This window comes from Pelodiscus sinensis, chromosome 1 (genome assembly GCF_049634645.1).
Source record: "Pelodiscus sinensis isolate JC-2024 chromosome 1, ASM4963464v1, whole genome shotgun sequence".
NCBI lineage: Eukaryota > Metazoa > Chordata > Testudines > Trionychidae > Pelodiscus > Pelodiscus sinensis.
The window spans coordinates 12,385,424-12,401,642 of NC_134711.1; the positions used below are offsets into that span (position 1 = coordinate 12,385,424).

General features: G+C 42.4%; 1 protein-coding gene across 13 annotated transcripts in view; it reads right to left on the bottom strand.

Annotated features, from left to right (window-relative positions):
* The window catches only part of USP6NL (USP6 N-terminal like), a 239,654-nt gene that overhangs the window by 40,219 nt on the left and 183,216 nt on the right, over positions 1–16,219 (bottom strand). For all 13 annotated transcript variants that reach the window (XM_075907624.1, XM_006130656.4, XM_075907816.1 and 10 more), the window contains 3 exons: positions 14,332–14,441; positions 10,819–10,867; positions 2,518–2,638 (listed from right to left, as the gene is read on the bottom strand). In XM_075907624.1, coding sequence (XP_075763739.1) covers positions 2,518–2,638; positions 10,819–10,867; positions 14,332–14,441 — 280 coding nt within the window. The remainder of the gene's footprint in view (positions 1–2,517; positions 2,639–10,818; positions 10,868–14,331; positions 14,442–16,219) is intronic.

Below are 16,219 nucleotides of genomic sequence, written 5' to 3' on the forward strand. Positions count from 1 at the left end.
TAAAAGTGTGTTGGTTCTATTACCCAAAATGACAGCAACTCACAAAATAATTTACATAAAAAAATAAGTGTAGGTTTTACTGTCCACGCTACTGTGCTAAACTCTCAGCCATTTTCCTATTTACAATTTAATAATAGCTATGATGCATTCAAGTTGTATTGACTCTGATTTAGTCTGCACCACTATAAAAGCACAAGGTGAGCAAAGCTAACTTTTTTATTGACAGAGTCCAAAAAAAAGCTTAAAACCAGAAATCTGAAGTGTGGTTTTGGCCCTCAACAGTGAGTATAAAAAGGAACCTTCTTAGCAGGTCTGCTCTCCAAGTGTATTCACAGAGAAGACACAAACCACACAGCTGTCATAACCTGTGCAGCAGCAAGGGTAGAGAAAGAATGTGTTAGGCAGATCCTCACTCAGATGTGGAGTTAATAAGCAAAGAGCATAATTTGACAACCATGGGCTTCTAAAGTGAAACTCCGGCCATAGGTAACCTGCAGACATTTTAACTGGTGCTACGTCTGAGAATGCAAGCACCCAGATGGACTTTCATTGCCTCAGCTGAGTTTACAAGGAAGACAAACTGTGGGTGAAAACTCATTGGGTATGTCTACACTAGCCCCCTAGTTCGAACTAAGGAGGCTAATGAGGGCAACCGAAATAGCTAATGAAGCGTAGGATTTAAATATCCCGTGCTTGATTAGCATATTCCCGGCTGGTCGCCATTTTGGAAAGAGACTAGCCCGAAGTAACTGCCCGTGTCTAAACGCGGCAGAGAAGCGGGATTCTGAGATAAACCCCTTAGTTCGAACTAACTGTTACTCCTCATGGAATAATAATGATCAAGGGTATTGCTGTTCTTTTCATTCATACACTAATTCTTTAGCCTAAATCTGGGGGGGCAGTTATGGAAACCCTAAAGGAAACCGCTTTCAAAAAACTAGATCATTTTCATGGTCAGTCACCTCATCAACTGGGAGATCCTGAATGGAATGCCAGGCCTCTGGTAACAAGCCCGACAACAGTAACCATGCCGCATTATGTATGGACACTGCTCAGCCATTTCTGAAATCAGGTGGAGGGAAGAGGGAGTCTGCCACAGGGCCTCAGCTATCTTAGTGATTCACTCATGCAAGAGCAATGCCACCTGAGCCGGGGTGACCTGACCCAATACCACAAATAGGGTGTCTGTGAACTCCTCCATTTCCTCTGCTTGGAGTTTCAAGCCTATTTAAAAGTCCTGGGGGACCCGTTGGGGGTGCCACAATAGCCTTGCTTGTGGACGAGGATAAAGAGTGTTGGCCCATCTACCCTTCCCCTGTTCGTGAGGGTGGGTCTTTTATCTCCTCCTGCATTGGCAGGGTGGTTGTTCTGACTGTCTCCAGTGCCAGAGCTTGACTGGGAGAGGGGGCAGAGAGTGTATCCGAAGCCTGGGTTTGGATTGGAAAACCCCTTGGGGTCCACAGCCACTACTGAAAAGGCCATGGTCCCAGAAGCCACTGTGCTGGCTGGGATGACATGGTGCTGAGGACAGCACCAGGGGGAGAAAACGTGGCTCCGACATGGTGTTCAGTGACCTCACACTGGCTGATGTCCAAGAAAGCAAACAATCTGCTCCATTTGGTACTAACAATCCCCTGACAAAGATGATCTCTGATGCCTCAGCTAGCGAGCACACCAGTGGGTGAGGGATCAACCCCAGTCTCTATATCCACGCTAGAGAAATGGAGACTGGCACCGAGAGGAAGACACTTGGTGCCACGATGACAACCAGGATGTGGAGACTCTTTTTACTACAGATTTTCACTAGATTTCCAGCTTTGCCAGTGAATTTCACAGCCATTTAACAGTTTTTATGATTTTTATTACTGTTCTATTGCTTTATAATTGTCTGCAGAACCAAATTTCAACACTGCCAGGCAAAGATAACTGAAGTAACTTTCATGAATATCAGCAATGGAGTCCAGAAACATAGATCTTAAAAATAAATACCTGCAAGTGCAGCATTTAATATGGAATAGCAGCTACATTTGCATTTTACAAGGCTCTGACAAAAGTGGTATTTGTTACACTACTTTACAGAACAAATCAGTGACACCAAGAGCTGAAGCAAAGACACTGATACATTTAAATAAAATGACAGAGAACTTTTGGATACTTTCCCCAGAATTTTCCTAAGCAGTTAAATCACATGCAAACACACACACAAGTATTGTAATGGGACACAAGGAGAACAACGTAAGAGGAAAGGAAACCTTTAATTTTCATTGATGACTATTTGTAGGATATAATCTATTAAACGATCATATGAAATTGTAGAGAAGTGTTAACCATATTTTTTCAGAGATTATTTAAACATTATTGTACTGTATTAACATGCAATAGCACCACGCAAGATAAGGGTTCCAATGTGCTAGGCACCAAATACACAAATACACAGGACCCCATCTCAAAGAACATATAATCTAATTAAGATATACTGAAATTAAATTTGTAACTACATGAGCTGAAATTCCATACCGTGCATAGCATGTTTGGGACCTGAGAGTAGTTTCACCAGGGCCCAGAAGGCATCTTCTTCATTCATATACATGAGGAGTAAAGCTGTGATCTGGCTCATTCCCTGACAATATCCAACTTCCTGAAATTTAGAGGCCAGGAAATGTTAATTTTGTGTAAAAACCCAAAACAATGAGACAATACACCATTTTCATGGTTAAAATTCTCCTTTAAATTCTATTACCATGACTATACAAAGACAAAACATATACCAGAAGTGATGACCCACTGTTTTCCAACTGGTGTTTGAACTAGCTTTGGCCTTTTGTTAAATACAACATATATGTATATGAAATCCTTTATTTTAAAATGTTCACATATAATTTATATGAATCTACATCCAAAACAGATGTGCTTTCTATTCTATGTCACAGTCCATGTGCAAGTTTAATAGCATAATATATGGCAAGGAGATATGGCAGATACATAAGCAAGTGAGACAGAGACAGCTCTCCTCTTATTCCAAAAACTGTAGCAATGAAAAACAGGAAAACCCACAAGGCTACTGTAGTACTATATTAACTCCTATGGTGGGAATCGGCAATAAGAAACAGACTGCTTAAGTAAGGATTATTACTGACTTTACAAAATCAGCTGCTAATGTATATTTGATGAGAAAGAGATAATTATTGAGACAATCTTTTAGACAGATGGGTTCTTCAGAAGCACTTTGGCCAAGAAAGCCTTTTAATTTGCTTTAATGCTGAAAGATAAAAAGGAAACTAGCTAGCTAAGAAGTCTGATACAAATAAAAGAAAAATGCAACAAGCCTACATACTATTTTTTCTACTTGTTTAAAGACAACAATGCCTATACAATACCCATTGATTTTAAACAGCACCTTCCATGTAGAATAAATTACTTATCGAAATAATGTGCTGTAGAAAACAAAGGAAGTCCAGTCCAAGCAATCAGTTTTAATCCTAACTGTAACCCTAAACACCTTACAATCAACACTAAGTAATCACCTCTTCGAGATTCCCCCTGTGAGTGCTCCACTGTGACTATAAAATAGTACATATCAGGGTGAAGATTATTGTTGTATCAGAGTCACCCATTCCAGTGCGCCATGGATTCTGTGCAAAGCATGTGGGATTGAGCTCCGCCTTGCCTGTTTATGTAGAACAGGCAGGCTATGTTTTTGGTGTAGATCCGGACATGTATGCTTTCAATGAAAGGGAAAAACTGGAGGCAAGTGTACCTGACAACTCAAATCTCCAGTACATTTATGTGGAATGATCTTTCTAAGGTGGACCACAGACCCTGAACAGTATGGTCCAAAAGGTGCGCTCCCCATTCTGTGAGGGAGGTGTCTATTGTGATAGTGATGGATGGTTCCTGTCATGTGAAGGGGACCCCCCAAACATAGATTGCACAGGATTGTCCACCCAGAGGCAGATGAGAGTTTTGCGGGGCCCAGGGCAGCACAATATCATGGGGCCCCCCCTTTGAGAAAAAACAGAAAAAAGGGGTCCCCCCCCATGCCCACTCCTCCAGTAGCCCCACAGTGATCATGTGAGCTACCCCCTCCTCATCCCCTCTCCTAACACCTCCCTCTGCACACCTGCCTGCCTCTCTCCTTCTGGTGCTGGTCCCTCCCCTACAGGTGTTTGCCCTTCTGCTTCACCCCCAGAATCCCCTGGCACCTGCACCTTCCCTTACCCCTGCACCCTCCTGGTGCCTCCTCCTTCCCTCACTGCCCCTGCACCCTTTGCCCCCTCTTTTTCCCTGATGCCCACCCCCCCTCACCACCCTCTGCCTCCATTCTCCTCATGCCCCTGTGCCCTCACACATGCCTTGCTCCATCCCCGTCTTCCTCACGCCCACCCCTCCTTTCAAGCCTTCTCCCAGCATCTCCCCCTCCTCCCTTTAGCCCCCAATGCCCTTACCCTCTCCTCTCCCAGCATCACCCTGTTCCACCTCCCCTCCTGCCCTTTTCCTCATTGCCTCCACTTGGGCCCCTGGCATGTCATCTCTCCTCCTCTTTCTTCTCCTGACCTGCCCCCCTCCCCTCAGCACAATCCTCTTCCTCTGCCACCCACCTTCTTCCTTCCAGTGTGCAGGGCGGCTGTGGCCCTGGCCCAGGCTACGTGCCTCCGTGCAGTGCAACGCTGGGCCATGTGGTTTTAAAGTCCCGGGCCGTGGCGTCACACCATGCCATGCCACGCCCGGGCGTCTCCCCTCTCAGCTGTTGCACGGCGTTTCAGTACGCCGCGCATGCACTCCCTCGGCCCCATGTGGACCATACTGGCCGGCGCCAGGGAATTTCCAAAGTGCGGGGCTGTGGCGCCCCGCCACAATCCTCCCCCTTCCTCCTCCAGCAGCCGCCGGCTGGCCCTTTGGCGGATGGCCCTCCGGGAAATTCCCGGTATCCCGCCAGGCCAGTCTGCCCCTGGCGCTGGCGCGGGGCCTATTAACGCGCGGGGCCCGGAGCAGCTGCCCTGCTTGCCCTGCCCTATATCCACCGCTGTGTCCACCAAGTAAGGGAACATTTGGCCACAGGAGGGATGGAGAGGAGCTTGTTGAGGAAGTAATGTTTTGTCTGTAAACTGTACTCAACCATCCCTGAAAATACTGCATAACAGCACTGTATCATGACCTCGCTCAGATGCCGTTTTCCAGTAACCACTACATTGCAGGCGGCCATGTGTTTGAGTAGTTGGAGACAGTTGTGAGCTGTTACCTGAGGACTACTCTGCAGCTTGTTTACCAAGGCCTTGATGCTGCTGAATCCGTCATGTGGAAGACACACAATTGTAGTTACTGCATCTAATAGAGCTCCTATAAACTATAGCTTTTGAGTGTGGATTTGTTTTTGTTCATTTGTAGGCTGAGGTTTTGGAAACAACAGATGGTTGTAAGGATGCTTCATTGGGAATCCTGTAGGGAAGGTGACTTCAGGAGGCAGTCATACAGGTATGAGAAAACAATAATACCTTTCTTTTTGAGATGCACAATTACTACCACCAAAATCTTGGAAAAAACTCTCGGTCTGTGGAGAGGCCACAAAAAGTAAGATTCTGTGCTGGTAGTGATTGTGACCGAGAACAAAATCAGAGAAAAAGTCTGCAAGCTGGATGTATAGTTACATGAAAACATCCATCTTGAAGGTCAAGGGACGAAAACCCACCTCCCTGCTCCAGCAGAGGAATAATGACTGAGATGGTCACCAGTGCTCCAGAACTGATTTTTTCAGATCTGTTCAGAGCTCTGAGATTAAGAATTGGGTGCCATCCTCCATTTTTCTTTTCTGTGAAAAACAGTGGGAATAGAATCCCTCCCTCCCAGACTGTGCTGGTACGAGTTGTATAGCTCCAAGTTGGAGGAGACGTTGAATCTCCTAGAGAAGCACCTGTTCACGAGAGTCTTCCCAGAATAGGGCCAGGAAGGGGAGTTGGGTAAGGGGTACTGATATGAAGATGATGGTATAGACTAACCTGATAGTTTGCAGAATCCATCTGAGGTGATGGCATGCTGATTGTTATAGAAAGGGAAGAGATAGGTGACCAAATATTTTTGAAGATGTTGTCAGAACTGGAGAGAGAGGTTTTCTAAACCCTCAACTATTTCCTCAAATATGATTATTGGACTGTGCTGAGACATGGGCCTTATGCTGAGGTTAATGCTGATTATAAGGTCGCTAGGGCTGTTGTGAATATGCAGGGTAACATGGTCTTGGGTATAGTGGATATCTATATTGTCATCACCTACATGCTGTATATGGGTGCGAAGAGAATGGAAAGCAGGCCTGGAGTCCTTCATGGTATGGAGGACCTCACTGTCTTAGCAGTAAAAAGTTTCTCTCCGTCAAACTGGAGGTCCTCTACCGTAGATTGTATCTCCCATGGAAAAGACTAGGAATTAAGCCAGGAGACTGGTTGCATGACTGGCAGTAGCTGTAGACCTTGCAGCCATGTCTGTAGCGGTGAGCACAGCCTGAAGCACAGTGTGGAAGATGATCCTCTGCTATCATCACTTTGAATTGCTGCCTCTTTGCCTCAGGAATGGCATTAATAACGTAAATAAACTTAGAATAGTTCTTTTGGTTGTATTTGCTGAGGAGGGCCAGGTAACTGGCTACTCTAAACTGTAGGATAGAAAAAGCAAACTTTACAACCAGAAAGATCCAGCCTTTTGCTATCTCAGTCAGAAAGAGTAGAACAGTTCTGTTTGTTCTTTTGGTGAGCAGCTTCAACAACCAAGGAATTTGAGGCTGGGTGTGGGAAGAGGAAATCCGAACTTTTAGGAGGAACATAATATTTCCTGTCCACTCTTTTACATGTGGGAGTTATGGTGGCTGGTGTTTGCCAGATGGTTTGGACAGGGTCTATTTCAGCAGGGTTGATAGGCAGGGCCATCTTAGACAAAGATGCCAATTGCAGAATATTAGTAAGCTCAGAATTTTCTGTAACTTCCTCAAGAATGATGTAGAGCTCTGTAGCTACATTCTTGAAGAGTTCCTGAAAATGGGTGAAATCATCCACTGTCAGGAGAGGGGAGGAGGAGGGAAATGGAACAATGGTTTTGTCTGGTGAGGAAGATGAATTGGTGAGGTATCTGGGGCCAATGACTTGATGTGGTGGAAAAGGTTTTTTCCCTTGTAGCTGGAGGGTTTGGGGACGGAGAAGGAGATTTGCTGCGAGTCACAGCATGGCAGTGCTTAGCAGACATCCCTCTATAATGAGGTGCTCATGGACTCCAGCATTGCACTGTCCAGGGTAAGACATAGGAGGCCCCATCCATGAAGGACCATACCACAAAGGGAAATCCCTGGCGTAAGATGATCTTGACCATGATGGAGCTGATGGAGTTGGTAGAAAAGTAGGAGGGGAATGATGAGGTGAAAAAAACTGCCTCTATTTTCATCATCTCACTGGAAAAGGGTATCTGAGATGGTGCTGTGAGCGTTAAATATTGCAACAGAAGGAGGTCGCTGTGGAGTGCAATTGCGGTGCTGGTGTGAAGGGTGAAGTGGTCAGAGGTGCTGGACTTGATGATAAAGATGGTGGGACTGTCAACAGTGACAGTGCCATCATTTGGTGGTGTGGTAATGGTGGACAGCACTGAGGTCAGCAGTGGTGCAGCTGAAACAGCACTGTTGGTGCTGGAGGGAGGGAGAACTGAGGACTAGATTGAACCAGAGAGGGTTTGGGGCCCGGTTCTGAGACAGGGCAAAGAGACTTTTCCATAATGATGAGTTTGACTCTTAGGACCCTATCTTTTTGTGCCCTGTAGTATTTAGGACAGTGATAGAGTAAATTTAGGATACACTGATGTGGCGTTCTGACAGGTCTGCTCTGTTAGTGTTGATAAATGTTAGGCTGCATGCATTTTTGTATGCTCCTTCAGTATATCATCTCATCTCTGCGCAGTTAGCTAGCATAACAGACATTATGAGAGGCCCCAAAGATCACAGACTCAGATAAGATATGAAGGCACCCGAGTCAGATTTATTGTGGAACAAAGCACATTAATAGTTGTCAGTAGCCAGATGGCCTTTGAGCCTCAACAGATTTGTCCCCAGGACAATGGATTTGGCTCAATCAATAGTATGGATTTCACTATTGCCCCACAGGCTGGCCAAAGAGTTAAGTCAAGGTACCCCAACATTTACAGACACAAATTAACAGTCTATAATACACACCGTGTCATCTTACGCATTAATGACATGTTTGGTACCTCCCCTTGTACTTTAAGGAAACTTACCTAATGAATAGGTAACTGATTATCCAACTAAGGTAGATGATGATGAAGAACTAGTTTTCAGTCTGAGGAATGCTCTGGAGCACCGCCTCAGGCCAGGGACGGTAGAAAAAGAACTGAGGAGGGGGGCCAACATCAAAGCACAGAGGTGCACAAACAGCCCCTGTGCCTGCACGGCCCATGAGGACGCTGCTCTAAAAACTTCCAATCAGTGGCACAGGGGTGCACCGACACCTACAGTGGAGAACTGACACGCACATCTCTCAAAGAAGAATTGTTATGAGCACATAACATAAAAATGGTCATACTGGGTCAGACCAAAGTTCCATCTAGCCCAGTATCCTGTCTTCCGAAAGAGTCCAATGCCAAGATGCCTCAGAGAGAGAACAAACAGAATAGTGAATCATCAAGTGATTCCTCTTCTGTTATCCATTTCCAGTCTCGGACAAACAGAGGCTAGGGACACCATTCCTATCCATCCTGATTAATAGCCACTGATAGCCCTAAACCTTCATAAATTTCTCTAGCTCTTTTTTGAACCCTGTTAAAGTCCAGGTCTTCACAACATCCTCTGGCAAGGAGTTCCACATGTTGACTGTGCTGTGTGTGAAAAAAACTTCCTTTGTTTGTTTTAAACCTACTACCTATTAATTTCATTTGGTGACCCCTAGTTCTTATGTTATGCGAACAATTAAATAATTTTTCCTTATTCATTTTTTCCACACCAGTCATGATTTTATACACCTCTATCATATCCCCCACCTTGTCTCCTCTTTTCCATGCTGAAAAGTCCCAGTTGTTTTAATCTCTCTTCATATGGAACCGTTCCAAACCCCTACTCATTTTGCTGCTCCTTTCCAATGCCAATCTACTTTTTTTGAGATGAGGTGATCGTATCTGTACACAGTATTCAAGATGTGGGCGTACCATGGTTTCATATAGAGGCAATAAGATATTCTCGGTCTTACTTTCTATCCCTTTTTTAATGAATCCTAATATTCTATTTTTTTTTTTTGACTACTGCTGCACAGTAAGTGAATGTTTTCAGAGAACTATCCACTAGGGATGTTAAAATTTAATCCATCAATCGACTAGTCGATGGAATTTCCGTCAACTAGTTGATATAGGAGGGAGCCACAGTGGGGTTAGCTCCTGGCCCTGGCCCTTAATACATTTAAAAAGCTGAAGTGAAAGCCGGGGGATCTGGCGTGAGCTGGGACAGCTGATTCCCTGCTCATGCTGGGTCCTCCCCACTGTGTACCAGCCTTTTAAATGGCTCTTAATACATTTAATAGGCTGATACACGGCGGCAGGCTCTTAATATATTTAAAAAGCAGAGGTGCAGCATCTGGGACTGAGTGAGAGCCAGGAATAAGCTAACTCCCGCCTAGTGCCTGGTCCTACTACCCCCTGCCCGCCACAGAGACGGTGCTGGGGGAGAACCGGCTTTTAAGCCAGCTCTCCCTAGCACCATCTCCTCCCCTGCTTCTTCTAATAGAGGCAGCAAGGAGGGAGGAGGAAGCAACTAGTCAAGGGACTTGTCTACTATCCAATAAGTTTATGCTTATCAGATAGTGTCAACTAGTTGCTTACATCCTTACTATCCACAATGACTCCAAGATCTCTCTCTTGAGAGCGCTGAATTAGTCCCCATCATTTTGTATGTATAATTGGGATTATTTTTTCCAATCTGCATAACTTGAAATTTAATATTGATAAATGTAATTTGCCATTTTGCTAGCCACTTAGTTTGGTGAGATCTTTTTGAAGCTCTTCAGAGTCTGCTTTGGTCTTAACTATCTTGAGCAGTTTAGTATCATGTGCAAATTTTGCCACCTCACTGTTTACCTGTTTCTCCAGATCACTTATAAATAGGTTGACTAGGACTGGTCCCAGTACGGACCATTGGGGAACACTACTAGTTACCTCTCTTCATTCTGAAAACTTACCATTTATTCCTACCTTTTGTTTCCTGTCTTTTAACCAGTTACCAATCCATAAGAGGACCTTCCCTCTTATCCCATGACAAGAAATGGTGGCCTATCAGATGACCCCACAAACTGACCTGTAAAGAACAGCCCTTTCATGCCTCAGTCACAAGAATTTTTTTCTCTAAAATTTGCTAATATACATTCATGTCCAGCAGTGTTAGGTGCTCTAATGTTGATGGGCTGTTTGTATTTTATTGTATTGATTAGCTCTCTCGAGCTGACAGTAAGATATTGGCAGCAGCTTGTGGCTCCAACTAAACTACCTTCTCCTAGTACTGCCAGTGCAAGTGGAGATGAGCCAAGAAATTTTTTTTGCAAAGTTTCCCTACCAGAGGCTCCATTTCCATAGGCTCCGGGGACCCAGTCCAACCCCAGTGTAATGTATTTGATTTTCAAACAGAAATACTTAAACAGTGTTTGAATTCAAGCTCCCAACTCCACTACAGCCAGACTGAGCTGGCAGTGGTTCAGCTCTTTATGTGTGGCAAGAGATACGGTTTCAGTAATTTTTGCAACATTATTTAAAAAGCCCATATTTGATCTCAAATGTACAGGAAACATGACTTACCGTATTATATATTGAATATGCAGCTAAAACATGGAATAAGGATTGTTGCCTGGAGAAACAAGACAGTAAGCAAATGAAAATATTTAACATTGTTTTTAACAGAAAAACAAAACTACTGAATCTACTTTCTGGATACATGTATATCTGTTTCTCCAGTTTAATTTGTTTAATTTTAAGAGAAATACACTTTATAATCAAAACAGATGTAATATAATCAAACAATACTTACTACTTATAATGGTTTACATGTGCAAAGTACATAAAACAACTAATCCATATAACCCTCCAGGATATAAGTGGGTAAACATACAAATTTTAAAGATGGGGAAAGTGAGGCTTGGAAAAGTAACTCTTAGTCAATCTAACGCATCAACTAATTTTGGGTGCCAGATCTGACACTCCTTGGACCCAATTTTTAGAACAACTGAGCACCAACAGCTTTTATTCATTTCACTGGGAGTTACAAGTGTTCAGCAGTTCTGAAAGAAAATAGGCCCAACATGTCTTGAGTTAAAGTGAAACACACAAAATTTAGAGACCAGTCTTGAAAATTTAGGCCTAAATGACTTTCAAGGTTCCACAGCACAGAGTGGCAGACCCAGGAACAGCACGTGGAAGACTGACTCCCAATCCTGTACTTGGTCTTACACAACTTACGGATTCTCATACATGCTTTGAGAATGCTTTGCCCTGTTTAACAATTACTCTCTTTTTCTTTCTGTATTACTCCATCCTGTTAAATTACTATTTGTTAATCCATTAAAGTTGAGAGTGTGGATTCTGCTTCCTCTCCACTTCAAGATTAAGTAATACTGGCTGTATAGTCACTGAATAACTTCCATAATGAAACACAAGATTCACTGGAACTGTGCGTAAACTTCAGCAAACTTAAACATCAAGGCTTGTTCAGAAAAGAGAGTTTGGGAATGCAGCCAATATCAACCCAAACTAGAAAGCACAGAAATTAAGCTGCTGAGTTTTGCACAGATCTAGTCAACTAGCCTACATACCCAATGCATTCTTTCCCTTCCCCATCACTGAACCAAAACTTGTAAATGTCTTGTTCCTCCTCTTCTGACCAAACAAAAATGTTAAATTTTCCATTAATGGTGATAGGAGAGGATAGTTTGTAAAACTTAGAGAAAACCTTCCGTATGTCTATTAACGGTGTTTCCTCTGAACATGCTCACTGCATGATTATGTGAGTGGATACGACATATTTATAAACGTAACTAGATGTGCTGTTAATACTGTACAGAGGTCAGGAGAAGGGAGGAGGATTGATTATTTTTTATTTTTATTTTAAGCCTTCAATTCGCATATTTTGTCCAAAGTTTTACTATTGCCACAGAAACAATATGGGCAAAAGAATGGAACTTTCAATTGCTATCTTCCTTTAACTGTTAGAATGATGAAGAATTATTATGGTACTAGACATTAAACCGGAGTTATTTTTTTAAGGGGAATTTCTGTATTTTGCTTTATTTGGTCTTTGATTGCGCATTGGGTGATTAAAGCATGTTTATTTTCATATGATGAAAATTTGCATTTAGCCACAGTTTTTCTTATTCATCCAACACAGATCCACTTCACAAGGAAAAAAGGGGGCACACTTTAAAGACAATCTGTGTTGGCAGATAAACAAAAAAGAGAATAAAAGGCTTCATTCGTATCTACATTTGAACTTCATAAACAGATTGTGTTCAGCATTTTAAAAAACTACATCACACTTCATTAATTCAGTTGAAGAATTTTAAAACAAAAAAGAGCATTCAGCGTTCTCTCAAGGTTTAATGTCAATGTATGTATGAAACACTACACATTCTTAAGTCAGGCTTGTGAATACTAAATTAGTAATACATTAGATGAGAAAATTTTGGTCTAACTTCTCCTGGAATCAGATTTAACTGAGCAAAGACATCTTACACACACTATTTCCCTTTATTTTTTATATAAACACACAAACTTCCTTCACTAATTTTTTTTGTTTATCTTTATGTATATATTTTAAACAAAATATTCTGACATTTGTGATTTCTGTTGTCATGACAGTGAAATGTTTAGCTTACTTTTTAAAACAATGTATATTTTAATATGTATTGCTTTAATTTTTAACTTTAAAACCCTCTGGCTGTGAAACTGACCAAATGAACACTGAATTTGGTAGGGCTACAATTATGAGGCTTCAATAAACTTTAAAGGGACTCTGTACACAAAGACAACAGAGGGAAGTGGCCAATCAAAAACTAAATGTAAACGGCACAATATCATTATTGTCTAGCATTAACTACCTGAAACTAGTATCATTTTAGTACTATTTACTCTAAGTGTTCCCACTAACAGACTAAAAAAGGATGAACACAAAAACATTCACAGACAACAAACTGCTAAAAAGGTGAGCAATTTACTTCAAGAAAAAAAATAACTGCACTCCATGGATTTAGTGCAGGATATGGTTACTAAACTTTCACCAAATGACATCTAAAGTGGCACTGGAAATACACAATATTACACATTCTACCAGAGATTAAGGGTTACTGCCCAAAAGGTGTATTTCTAGATTTCTAGAGAATTTAAGGATTTTATTGAGACTCTACATTCTCAAGGGCACAGATTTTAGTATACTATACAGCATGCTATAATAATATGAAAAACAAAGTAGTAAAAAATAACTAATTTACTGAACTTATGACTATGAATATAATCTTTGGAAGGTGAACTAATGTACTGAGGTCTTCAAGACATTACTAAAAAAGAATGAAATGATACATTTGAACAGGAGTAAGATCAGTCTCATTCATCTCAACAGGGTGTTGATCCCGAAGCCTAAGAACAATGCTGTCATTTGTCCCAGCAGGTATTTATGTTAAAAATATGTAAATAGTTAACTAATATTCTTTATACAACGTTAAAAATATTACAAAAAAGTTGAAAAGTATTAAGACTGCAAGGTTTAATTATATAAATAATTTTTATGTTCATAGCTAAAATGTTGCTTTATTTGGTTCTCAACATTATATTATGAAAGAGGGAAAAAATAGAAAATCTTGGGGAAGGCTAAACGGCTACAGAGGTAGATTACAGTTATTAGAGAAGAAATGGTTATTATAACATTATTTCACAAATATATAAATAATTTATTAAATAATTAGTTTTTTCTTTGCTTTCAATTTAAGCAGAGGCCAACAAATTTTCTCAGATTTTGTAAAAAAAAAAAAAAAAGTCTACAGCATCTGGTGGAAAACAATTTTAACTTTTTCATTTAGATTTCCAGTGACCATTTTTTTTGCACATTAAAGAGCAAAGCTGGCAGGGTTGGAGGCTAAACAAGCTGATTTTGAATTGAATATTCAGAGACAATTACATTTCTTTAAGCACTTTCTGAAATCTGCAATGTTTACATTCAAAGGTCTGTCAAGTTTCTTGAGTACTAAACTAAGTTTTAGACAGGTCAAAATCTATTGGACAGGCAAACAAGTAAGGACTGAATTAAATACATTTTGATTGACTTACTTAACACCATATCTGTCTCTAAACATGATATGATCCCTATATGTTCGATTTACATCAAGATCGATTTGCCTGATATCAGGTGAAGAACCTCGTGCTCGATGTTTTAATTTCTAGGAAAAATGGCAATAAAGAAAAGAAATTAGGCAAAATTCTGTTGACATCTACAATAGGAAGATAAACTACTTAAGGCCACAGAATTTATTAGTGGACAAAAACATCTGTAAATTGTGAACTTATATGCTTACTACAGAAAATGATGGGAAAGCAAAGGGAAGCCATGTGGGGTGGGGACACCTTTGGGCACACTGTTTTACCCCCAACCCAACAGAGGCAAGGCATAGGAAGGCATGAGGGGTTGTGTGCCACTGCGCTGTCCCCCTTTTCTGCATTCACAGGTGATGTTTAGACTATGCCATTTGGGTTCTGGTGCTAGTTGTGCTCCTCTTCTGTTTGCTGGGAGCCATCCTGTTTTCTGTTATAACAATGAGTGCCTGGGGTAGGGATGGGCAATGGGGATGGGGAAAATGTGTGTGTGGGGAGGGGGCGGATGTGTCAGTGAAGGGAGAAGAAAATGGGCAGGGGCAGTGGAGAAGGGGGGTGGGATGGTGAACAGGATGGGATGGAGAATTGAGTGCTAAAAGCCCAGCATATGGAATTCCCTCAGTGGCAGCACCAACTAGGGCTCTCTCATTAAGTAGGCTCATTTAAATCCTGTGCTGATGAGCCCACCCCTCCTGCAGCCCACTGAGCCCAACCAGCTGCACCACATCAAGCCCCACTCCCTCTGCAGTTGGACTTCCCCGCTGAGTTGCCCTCCTCCCCCCAACATTCATGGTCCTCCTGCTGAGCATGAGCCACCTTCCGAGTCTCATTTCCCCTGGACCTCAAATAACCCCAACGAGCTCCCTATGCCTCCAGATTTTTCAAGACCCTTCATTGAGTCACTTGTACCCAGACTGCTCCACGCAGAACCCTCTCAAGCCACACCAAACCCCTCTACACTTGGATTCTGTTGGACTGAGCTTGCCTGACCACACCTTGCGGAGAGAGGCAGAGCCCTGGGGTTTTTCTGAAGCAGGCCCAACATATGCTATATCAATGTCAAGCGCAGCCTCACTGCCAAATCCTTGTCCAGATAATGGTAGGGTGTCTGCAGGGTGATCTCCCAACTCTATGCAGCCAGTGCTCTGTGCTCCCCACAATGCTGGAGCCTACGTATTTATTCAAAATAATATGTGCAGACTTTGTTTATTTTTATGAAGAATGTTTAGTTTTTTGGTGCAGAAATATGGGCAGAAGCCCCAGTTGCTGCTCTGCCAATTTCCAAGATAGGGACATCTTTAAGGAATGTGACTGAACAAGGTAGAAATTGATCTCATGGAGTGCATATGAACTGTACATAGAGGAAGAAGGCTGCGTCCTTTATAATCATGACTAATACAACCTTAAACTTGTTTGGCAAGTGCTGGAATCAATACTGTGAAGCATTTGGATTTTTCCATGAGCAAAAGGAAGAGTTTAGGGGACTTCTTGAAGCCCTCAGTCCTTCCCAAGTAGAATGCTAGTGCTCTTCTAACTAGGGATGTGAACGTGTAACCATTTACATGATTAACGGATGAGCCTGGGCCTCTTCGGTTAACCCTAATGGTTACACACAGGCCCTCCTCCCCAACAAGCTGCCTCTGTATCAGAGGCAGGTGCCAGTGCATGTTGGAATCCAGCTTATAAACTGGCTCCCTGCACATGCCAGCTCCTGTAGAGCTGCCTCTGCCTTCCCCCATGCTGCTGTCTCCCACAGAGGCAGCAATGGGGGAATGGAGGGCAGGCAGAAGCCTGTATGTGCATGAATCCAGCTTCTGCGGTGCTGCCTTCCCCTCCCTTGCCCCTC